The sequence below is a fragment of the Rhipicephalus microplus genome, chromosome 6 (genome assembly GCF_043290135.1).
Source record: "Rhipicephalus microplus isolate Deutch F79 chromosome 6, USDA_Rmic, whole genome shotgun sequence".
Taxonomy (NCBI): domain Eukaryota; kingdom Metazoa; phylum Arthropoda; class Arachnida; order Ixodida; family Ixodidae; genus Rhipicephalus; species Rhipicephalus microplus.
The window spans coordinates 182568081-182578796 of record NC_134705.1 but is presented as its reverse complement, the minus strand read 5'-3'; the positions used below and the strand labels follow the sequence as shown (position 1 = coordinate 182578796).

Here is a 10716-nt window from a genome sequence, read left to right as displayed (position 1 = left end):
CCGATCAAGGGCGTTCCAGACTCATAATCACATCTAAAGCCAGGCGCCGGAATGAAACACCTATATTTACTCATTCGAATTTGTCCCAGCATCGTCCGACGCTCAGGTTATGGCTATGCAAATTTTGGCAATACTTTTCGCAGAGGACCCCAAATGTTGCATTCGTAGAATGGTATAACTGTCTGTTCAAGCGCACCAATAAACAGAAAGAAAGAGAGGACAAGCGCTTTCTCGCAATTAAACATTTTATTAAAAAGGGAAGAATACATAACCAGGCAATCAAAAAAAAAACAACGCATGCCTGTGCAGGCAAAAAAGAAAGTGTTTATTCGTTCACTTGAACGGACAGTTATACCAAACTAGCCCAACTTTCGATTCTGCTGCAATTCGTAGAATCGTTTACTCCCCAATTTAGCTCCCGGAAAGGCAGGGACCAAAGGTTGTCAGTTGTGTGCAGCACGTCATTGCTTCATTTTCGTTTTTGCATCCAATGAGAAACTCGTCTTTCTTTGGACTCTTCCAGTAGCGTGAGGAGGGGACACTGCGTTGAAAACCTTACGCCACCCACGCGCTCACGTCCACGTTCTCGTCATTCGTCTTCTCATTCATTTCGATTCATCGGTGTCCCAGGTGCGACTACATCGCGGCGACCGTGCTCGAGATCCCGTACAACTCGTCGCTCCTGGAGTCCCTAGTCGTGTTCCTGCCGGACTCTCCGTTCGGCGGACTCGCGTCGCTCGAGCGGAGTCTCTCCAAGGACAAGATCATGGAATGCCTGGACCGCCTTGAGCAGCGGGGTCTCGTCGATGTGACGCTGCCGAGGCTGAGGCTTTGCTGTGCCACGGACTTCGCTCGACTTCTGCCTGCGATGGGCGTTCAGGACGCGTTCGGAGACGCGGCGGACTTCTGCGACATGACCGGAGCAGGTACGTCCCTTTTCGAGTTTCGACTCTCCGTCTGTCGATGAAAAGTTTTCAACATTTTAAGCCGGAAACAAGAAGAGTAAACGGATAATGATGAAACCAAATGTAATCGTCATGATCATTTTTCAATTTTATGGCCACGTGGCAATCGGTGCAGAAAGCTTAATAAATGGCCAGCATACGCTCTCTCAGGGAGCAAGGGGGCATACACAGTAACTCAAGATACGAACTTTCGTACTGTACTACTTGCATGAAAATCCGGACAATAGAAAGAAATCTTCTCAGCTAACAAAAACGTCTCCTGGTCCGGGGGAATCCGCACGGCTTTCTTTGTATCGTCGTACTGCGAGCGGGTGCATGGCTGCCCATCTCCCTATTTTTATGGTAGGCGCATTACAATCTCAATTTATTCTTCGAATTGAGATTGAACGAATGCGTGGTTGTTCTTTTCATTCTGGCGTGGTCACGTCGTATTCGAAAACGTGTGAAGAACTGGAAATTGCAAGAATGTGCATCCTTAAGTGATTTTCACAATCTTTGTTTGGTGCTTATGTAGTAGTCTATTTCAGTCAGCAATCGTATCTCGCTCATAAGATATTGCACCGCACTCGCCTCGGTGAATCAGTGGCTAGGGTGCTCGGCTGATGAACTGAAGGTAGCGGCTTAGATCCCCGCCGCGGGGGTCGCATTTTGATGGAGGCGCGATGATACAGACCCTTGTGCTGTGCCATGTCAGTGCACGTATGCCAGATCGAAAAAAAAATTCCGGAGCCCCATACTACGGCGTTTTTCCATAATTATATGGTGGTTTTTGGATGAGAAAACCCCACCTTTTATTATTATTGTTCGACACAGCACCTCAACGACGAGCGTAGCAGGGCTTTGTCTTAGGGGTGCAAAACTATTTTGCATTTTAAAGGGGTGGTACAGGGGAGTGGGCAAGCGCCTATTTTGTCTCCCCTTTCCTACGCCCATATCTCGTATACGCCGTTGCAGACCATTACGAAATGGGGGTTGAAGAGACGTCAAAAGAGTGAGAAATATACTTATTATGAGGTTCTGGCTGAGACTACCTTTATTTGGGTCAAGATCCCGATGACCAACAGCTACGATCCACTCGGAATGACAATGATCATACACGACAGCGATGAGGATGCATTACGAAAGCATTATGTTGATGGTAATGTACAGATGAAGAATATCAGCATAATAAAAATGCCTACAATGTATGCATTCTTCAGCTCGCCATCTTTACAATCTTTAACATTTCTATGCGAAACAGGCGCTGCAGGACAACTGAAGGTGTCGGCCGCCAAGCACTTCGCCGTGTTCCGGCTGGGTCTGCGTTCGGCGGCGGCGAGAAGTGAGGCGCGGTTGACCGGTCTTCCGCCCATCGCCGACTGTGCGGACGGCCGCAACCTGGAGTTCACGGTGGACCGACCCTTCCTGTTTCTGGTGCTCGGCAAGGACCCCAGCAGCGTCGTCTTCCTGGGATCGGTCACCAAACCAAGCGTCTAGGGTGGCTTGTCATGTCCTCCGAGATCCTGGACGCTTTCTGACGCGTCGTCACGGAGGCTGTGCGCGGGAAGTCGGGTCGTCCACCTGCCGGCGGCTTTCTACTCGCCACGCGTTACTAGCCACCCTAGCGTTACTCATGAGCCGGGCGCCGCCATCTTTGTGGCAGAGCGATCCGTTTATTTTCCGCGGAACTTTATTTCAGTTACGTTTGTAATTTTGGTGAAATAATTTTTGATTTATGCGTCATCTGTTTCACTTGTTTCAGCAGACGCCGTGGAAAACTCTGCAGCGTTGTATGATATGTTTCGTTGTTGTGTTGGAAGAAATGATTTGCCTCAGTGACGAAGTCAAAACAAATATATAGTGTATATTTTTAGTGTATTGCCCTTTGAGCGGACTTTCCCCCGAAAGGCAATGCCATTCTCAGCGAACTAACACGTTCGAAAATTGTGCGGGTCAGATAACAGCTTCCGTGTGTATTTCGGGGATGCTCGAAATTCGTGTGACTCTATTAACTCTAATAATATATGGCACACAACCCATTAAATTCTTGGCAGCGAAATGACTCAACACGGAAACAAACTTATAGAGGCTTGTAGTTTTGTGAATGGACAACCCATTGTCGAGCCGACAAAGCATATATTCGAGGCAGCCCGTTAGCCTGCCTTGCAAGTGAATATTGTCATCGGAGCCTGAATGCGATTGCTCGCTGGCGCTTGTTACAATGACTGATACTGAGTCTGTATTTTTGCACCTGTGACGCAGCTTTTTGGCAAGAAAACGTGGGATATATGGTATCAACGTTTTTATGTACACTTCATTTAACGATTACACGTCGACGCTTTTGTCGGAAAATGATTAAAGAAAACAAGAGCATACTTACTCGAGAAAAAAGAGAAGGAAAACAGAGCTGCAGACAGAATCCGCAGGAAAAGGGGGGGGGGGGGTGTAAGAGAGTGGGCGCCCCATTGCCGGCCATAACGAGACCGACAGGGTATTCAATGCAGAAGGCCGTTTAACACGAATATGCAGCCACTGGTTATGCTTACCAATATGTGTATCTTATTGCTACTGCATATAATGTAATATATCCAAAACTTCCGGCGAGGGCAACGTTGAGGGGAGGGGTAGGGTGCTTGCAAATTTGTCCAGACGCCCATGTGACTAATGCATGGGCTTGCTGCTGTGACGTGACACAAGTGCGCAAAATACGAGGACGGAGACCAATGTGCTCGTTTGCTGTGTCAGTCTTTGTCTTCTACACATTTACCGATCTCGAGAGCCGACGATGCGTGACGGCTTCTCCGCATAACATAAGAAGTGTGCAGAGAGAGGCAACGCAGCGTTGGAAGCGAAAGAGGAGGTGGAGGAGGCAAGTTTGCAAAGTTGTCGCTACTCTCTTCCGCAGGAAAAGGTTTGAAACTTGAAAGGCGAGTAGGTGGCGCTGCGTGCGCAGCCGCTGGAAAGCATAAACACTGGGAAAGTGAAGGTTCTGTGGCGAAAGCGTCAGTTTTTGCTGTCAGCTGCGCGTTGATTGAGCCTCCGTCCCACCGCTGTGCCTGTGGTGGAGGTCCGTATACGCGACTTTGCGGAGTCCGCAGACGACTTCTTCCATCAAGTGGCTCGTCTGGCGGAACGGATTGAACACAATGAAGTTGTCCATTGCGACAGCTGTCGCAGTGCTGTGCGCCCTGCTGGCGCTCGGTTCAGCGGCTCTCCTGGGCGCACCGATGAAGCTCGACGCTAAAGACTTTGAAAACTATCTCGACGAAGCTCACTATGTGGCGGCGACGCAGGTGGACGGCCGCGAATTCTACGACACCGTGGTCGAAATCCTCGAAGCCGAAACTGAGGTGAGCCTGAATAGCGGCCGCTGCTCATTGCGCCATCTTGCTGGTAATGCTGAAAACAGCATTGTTCCCCCCTCCCCGAGATGCGGGTCACCAGCGGTAAGTAGTAGATATAAATAACTTGCCGTTTGAACGTTGAATGATGTGCTCCTCAGTGGTTAATGCCTCGCACTCACGTTTCAAAGGTCCCACGTTCGATTCCGCACTCCGGAGTCTTTTTTGGATTATTTTTTTCTTGCGTTTTCATATATATAAACATGCAAACATATACGGTGAGTGACGGCGACTCCCACATCGACGGCAAGATCTAGCTGAGAGTGTCCATGTAATTGCTACGGTAATAATAAAGAACTTGATTACATGTCTTCACGATGAACGTTTCATGGTTATGCACTAGAAAAAAGAAAACTAGTTGCATATAGTGTTGTAATGTGTTGATGCATGCTCGTAGGTTACAATTTATGGTTGTGAGAGCTATGCACATGTGACGTATGATGTCGTGGAGTGGATATGCTAGCGGGACCTGCGAGTAATAAACTGTTGCTGAAAGTTAGCGCTGTGTTGTCTTGAATATGCCTTCTCTTGTCCATGTCCTTTGTTTGCGCTACCGTATATTATCATTTGAAGAAACACGCGCATATACAGGCTTCTGGAAACGAACAGGTGTGGAAGCTTCAATACTTATAACTTCTGTTCCACGCGTTGAATCACAAGGGAACAATACAATGCGCCAGTGAAATGCCGTTCTAAAGCGAATTTACAATACAATAGGGGCACATGACGTGACAATAGAAGCACGTATTGTCAATAGTTTAGAATGCTGAAGCTGTAATTTCAGCTGCTCGGAGCATTACTTTTATTATGAGACTTCGAGCGTGTTGTCTCGTTGTGCTCGCCTGTGTGCTCTACGTTTACGGTACGTTGCAATTTATTTTGTGGTCGTTGAAGAGTGCAAACGTACTTATCTCTTACTGTAAAACGAAGTTTTGGTTTACCAAGTGGGTAAGGTTTTGCTTTATGTTCTAAATACTCTCTGTATACGTTTCTACTGTCATGCTCTTTTGGTCTTCTGCAAAGAGCACTGTATACAAGCAGCAGCTGACCCCAAAATGATGCTCTGCTTCTTGGGTAAAGGCGTTTTTAACCGTACAGGGATGGACTGGACACACGAAAAATAGAGAATGCAGACTTACAAAATGTAGTTGTCAGTCTGTGCTCTGTATTTTTGGTGTGTACAGTTTTGTCCCTGTATACGGTTAGAAACACGTTTAACCAAGATGCAACACGAACTATAGCCTTTGTAGCTACTCATATTGCTTTTGCTTGACTTGCTCTGTATAGAAAATAGCCAGCTTGCAAAAAAAATAAGTAAGGCATCTATATGGTCTATACTTACTATGAGTATTTGACATATATCAGATACTTCTTTGAGCTATGCAGGCTCGAAGAAAAAAAAAAGAGAAGCAGTCCACTTGCTATGGCTGCTTCATCGAAATATTTCGCGTTTATCACGGAATTGAAGCTATCTGCTGTACAACGCGTAAAGATGATGTGAGAATTGCACATTTTGGAGGAATTTCTATTGGCAAAAAATTGAATTCCTAACCCTAATTTCCGGCTGTATAGTGGCTGACGAACGCTGCGAATTACATGAAAGATGCCAATCTGATTCAGGCAGAAAACAGCGTTCTGGGGACGGACGTTATTACTTATAATAATACTGTACGCTTACTCTAATACAGAGCATTGATGCTAGATGAAAGAAAAATGCGGCGAATTACATGAAAGATGCCAAGCTGATTCAGGCAGAAAACAGCGTTCTGGGTACGGATGTTATTACCTATAATAATAATGTACGCTTACTTTATCAGAGAGCATTGATGCTAGATGAAAGAAAAAGAGAAAGAAAGTCTGCAGATCCCGGTGGAATATCGATGTCATGTGAAGCATGCGGATGACTCTGTTGTATTTGGATGCCGAGCTCAACATTACGAAAGGACCCTTAACATATGTACAAATGTTGTATGCACAGACTTGTATGTTGAACAGTCGCACGTGTTTTATAAAGATACTTACCTACGTAGCAGGAACCAGGAGACTTACAAAGACGGTCCAGTTTAAATTGAGTACGACACAGCAAGCGATGGAAAGAAAAATGATAGGTGTAACGTTGAGAGACAAAAAGAAAGCAGAGTGGATCAGGGAAAAAACAGGGGTTAAGGATATCATAGTTGATATTGAAAAGAGGCCGGGCATGTAGTGCGTAGGCAAGATAACCGCTGGTCATTAAGAATAACTGACTGGATTCCCAGAGAAGGTAAGTGGGTTAAGGGGAGACAGAAAGGTAGGTGCGCAGATAAGATTAAGATGTTTGCGGGTATAAATAGGCAGCAGCAAGCACAGGACCGAGTTGACTGGCGGAACATGGGAGAGGTCTTTTTCCTTCAGTGGACGCAGCCAGGCTGATGATGATGAACGATTCCAAGAGCAACATGGTTATTACCAACATCGGAAGCTGTAGGCTGAAAAGTAGCACTTGTGCTTGCAAGGATGGTAGGCCTGGATCCCTGGATATTGTTGCGTAGACCAAGTACTTCAGTGGATGTTGCCTAACTGCAATTGGCGCCAACCCGACGTGACACCTGTATCGTTAGAGTACATATGTAATTTTTGTAAAAAAAGTTGGGTTAGCACCGCAACCACGATTAATGTGTAGCACCGCAACCATGATTAACATAATGAACATTGTTGTAAGAAGGGCAGATGAATGTCCCATGGACACAGCTTCCGTGGTCGAAACGTTGCCCACAGCGACATCCCGTGTTCGATTTGTCGACGCAATATAGAGACTTCCCGGTGCTTCCACACGTCAAGAGTGATGGCTACACCGTCGCATCCTGTTAGCCTCAGAGGGGCAAACGCGCTTCATTAAATATTAATTAGCCCCTGTAAGCTCTACAAGCTGCAAGAATGTGAATGCTTGGTTCATTATACATGAGTTCACAGAAGCTCCTCATGCGATGAGAGAGGTGATTTGGGCTTGTTGGTATGGTAGCATGATGGTAGTTTACTGGTATGATGTAGTCTGTTGGTATGACAGATTCATTGTAGTCTGCTCTACCATCAATGATCATGCTCCTCTTGCGCACTATAGCGTGCGTGCAGGGAGAGGGGGGAAGTGATCTTAAATGAGGAAAAAAAATGCTAAGTTAACCCCGCAACTTTCTGCGGCAAAGTGCGACACCTCAGTAGTGGTTCGCAAGAGAAGGGATAAGGAGGGAGTAAAAGAGTAAAAAAAAAAGTGGAAACAGTGAGAGCAGTTCGCAGACGGGGCCCCGATCGGTGAGCGGTCGGAAGAGAGGACATCGAAGACCCGTCAGCCACTAAGTTCACAGGGCGTCTTGGGAAATCCTACAAACAAGTGTCTTTTAAAGATACGTATTTTCGTTTGTTTCAGCCGCTAGAGGAAAGAAAGGGGCCAGGTGCAGCAAAATACCGACGAACTTACGAGTCCCGTGCCGGCGAAATGCGCAATTTTGGTTCTTCGACTTCGCGTTGCAAACGTGTAAAATGTACCTCTCCGGAAGATGTGGTGGAGCCAATGACCACTTTGCCTCGGAAAGAATGTGCCAGAAAGTGTGCCTACGTAAGTACAATTGAGTTGACGCACTTATTGTCGCTTATCGCAAGAGCTGCTGTGAACTCACAAGCAACAGGAGATTTTTGTGGTGTATAGTTGTCCATAGCCGTCGGTGTGCAGCGTGGAAACTTGGAAAAATTGATAGAACATAACTTAATTAGAGTTAGGTAAAGGTATAGCATATACAGTAACTCTAAACTTAATGTACGAACAGTGCAACCTAGTAGTTACAGCGTAACGATAAAAGCGAAAAGACAAGGATAGAAAAGAGCTCTGACTTTCAACAATGAATTAATCGAAGGATCAATCAAATTTCTTCGTTCCATCTAACTCGCTGCCTTCCTCTGCTTGTTTCATTTTCTTTGGTCTCAAACCAATGCCTGCGATCGGCGCTCAAGTGACCACCGGTTCGAAATTCGCAACTGACCAACACATCTCTTGAAATCCGCGCTTTATTCCAAAATCCGCGATTTTATCCTATAGTGTGCATGCATTGAAAAAACAACGGCTACAGTTCGTGAATCGCAATATATGTACCAAGCGTTAATTGAAAATAGTCCCAAGCGTTAATTGAAAAGCTGATAGGCGCGATATTCGTTAATTAACCACAGATTAGCGTGATTTTCATAATAAATGCACGTTTGTCGGGCCTGAGAGATGTCTTTTTAACTAAAAAGAATTCCTTTTCCCGAGAAACCTTGCGTTAAATAATATTGTGAGTAAATTTAGCGCAAACTTGGTAATCTCTCGAAACACTCACACATTCACACTGGCTTCCTCACAAGAAACACACTCACAGTGCTGTGTTGTGTGTGTTTTGAGTGGAAGCTAACCTGGATGTGGGGGTGTTTCTATAGAGATTACTTAGTTGCAGTATAAATTTACTCATAATATGACGAATTACCAACTGGCCAAACAACTAGCTTTCAATAAACTCACGTTCAAGAATTTAGATAGCTTTGTCGGACGCATCTAGTGAATAGACGCATAACTAATTACTGACCTCTCGCAACAACGTTACCATTGACCTAATCGTGTTTGCAGCGCCGGAGAGGCAGAAACTTTCCTGCAGCGTGGTGCCAAAGCAAGGACCATGCCACAAGGGGTCTAGAAATACATGGTACTTCAATTTCGCCGCTGGCCTCTGCACTCGCATTCTGAGCGCTAACTGTTCCGTCGGCGCTAACAGCTTCCCATCCTGTGAAGCTTGCACGAAAAGTTGCACCAGTAAGTGTCTGCTTGTGGTGTCAAATATCGTTAAAAAAAACAACAAGGGTATCTTGCTGTTTTATGGCTTCCAGTATAGATCCGGCCTGCGCGAGGAACGTGTAGATTTATGGCATTTTTTTTTTGCAAACCGTACATTCTGCATTGGCTGCGATACGTGTTCAGGAGACGATCACAAGGTCCGCGGACACTATATGGGTAGTCGCTTACGTGGCTGCACTGTTGGGCTCCCAAAAACTCAGCGAAAATTGGCTGATAGTTAGCTATTGTAAACCCAGTTATCACGAGCAAAAAGTACACGTTTGGCTCGGTTTCACAAAAAAACTATGCACACGGACGGCAGCTGCAGTATAGGTTCGATATCGGCATTCTCTCACGCTTGGTAAACTTCTCTCTGTAACGTGCTGATATTGCCTCCCTCTGCTCCGGTGTTTCAATAGACAACTTTGCCTTTGCTTGAGATTTCGTAGCATGTTACCGGCGATTGAAACCACCGATAACACGCTTCGTTATATCGAGGTTTAAAACACGCGGTGTTTTGTGTGCATGAGGTTGTGACAAGTGGAATGTTAAAGTTCGTTATATCGACGTCGTGCTTGACTGTTGTTCTCTGACACAGACTCTTCGAGCGCCAAAAAGCCGACACAAATCAATTACTCAATGGTAAATGGACTCGTGCAAGCTGCTTATCGCGCGGTTTATGCACAATATCTGCCCCAGTGTATTCTGTTAAAGCCTTTCTTTATTCTACAGATGCTAATTCCCAAGAAGCCTGTTCTCGGGCTGTACCGAACCCTGAAGACTTCCTACCGAAGAAGCCGAAATAGACAAGCTTCTTTGCGCCGCTCTTTTCAAAAACGCCAAGGAGATCCCCCGACTTCGACCGCACCACCGTATTACGTTCGTCTCATCACAAACTCTTCACACGTGCTGGTCTGAAGGGACTATCCAACTTACCTTCGATCCGGCATGCCTGCCACTCCATGGATGACATATAAAAGTCATTCGTGCACTAATGCAGTTTGTGAACGCTGGCCCAGATGTCGAATGTTCCGTGCGCGTGTAGTGCTCACTCTCTCCATCCTTCCATTCCCTTACCCCTAACGTCGGGTAGCAAACCGAGCGATCGTCTACAGTGGACCTTTCATATCTTTCCTCCCCTTGCTTTCTACACTTTCTCCTTTAGCCAAAACGTGTAATATTGTATGTTACTGAATACAGAAGTTAGCGTATCTGTCTCTCTCCTATATGCGTAAGAACAGTCACAACGGAAGTGTATTTCGACAGTTTCGGCCTTGTTCCCGATGAAGGCCTTACTCTAGCCGAAACTGACGAAATATAAACACTTCCGTTGCTACTGTTCCTATACGAAAGATGTACTGCACACACACACACACACACACACACACACACACACACACACACACACACACACACACACACATATATATATATGTATATATATATATATATAAATATATATATATATATATATATATATATATATATATATATATATATATATATATATATATATATATATATATATATATATATA

The 10716-nt window shown here is 45.5% G+C and overlaps 1 protein-coding gene across 2 annotated transcripts; it reads left to right on the top strand.

Moving 5' to 3' along the window:
- The first annotated feature begins 5113 nt into the window (after positions 1 to 5113).
- On the top strand, positions 5114 to 10390 carry LOC142761755 (amblin-like). 2 transcript variants are annotated; one of them, XM_075867212.1, is made up of 4 exons: positions 5114 to 5207; positions 7749 to 7937; positions 8976 to 9158; positions 9912 to 10174. In XM_075867212.1, exons 1-4 carry the CDS (start codon positions 5153 to 5155, stop codon positions 9983 to 9985), a joined length of 501 nt encoding a protein of 166 aa, XP_075723327.1. In that variant the 5' UTR covers positions 5114 to 5152; the 3' UTR covers positions 9986 to 10174. The 2 variants fall into 2 exon arrangements, 1 of the variants encoding a protein (XP_075723327.1); XR_012884371.1 differs by having other exon boundaries at positions 5157 to 5293; positions 9912 to 10390.
- Positions 10391 to 10716: the final 326 nt, after the last annotated feature.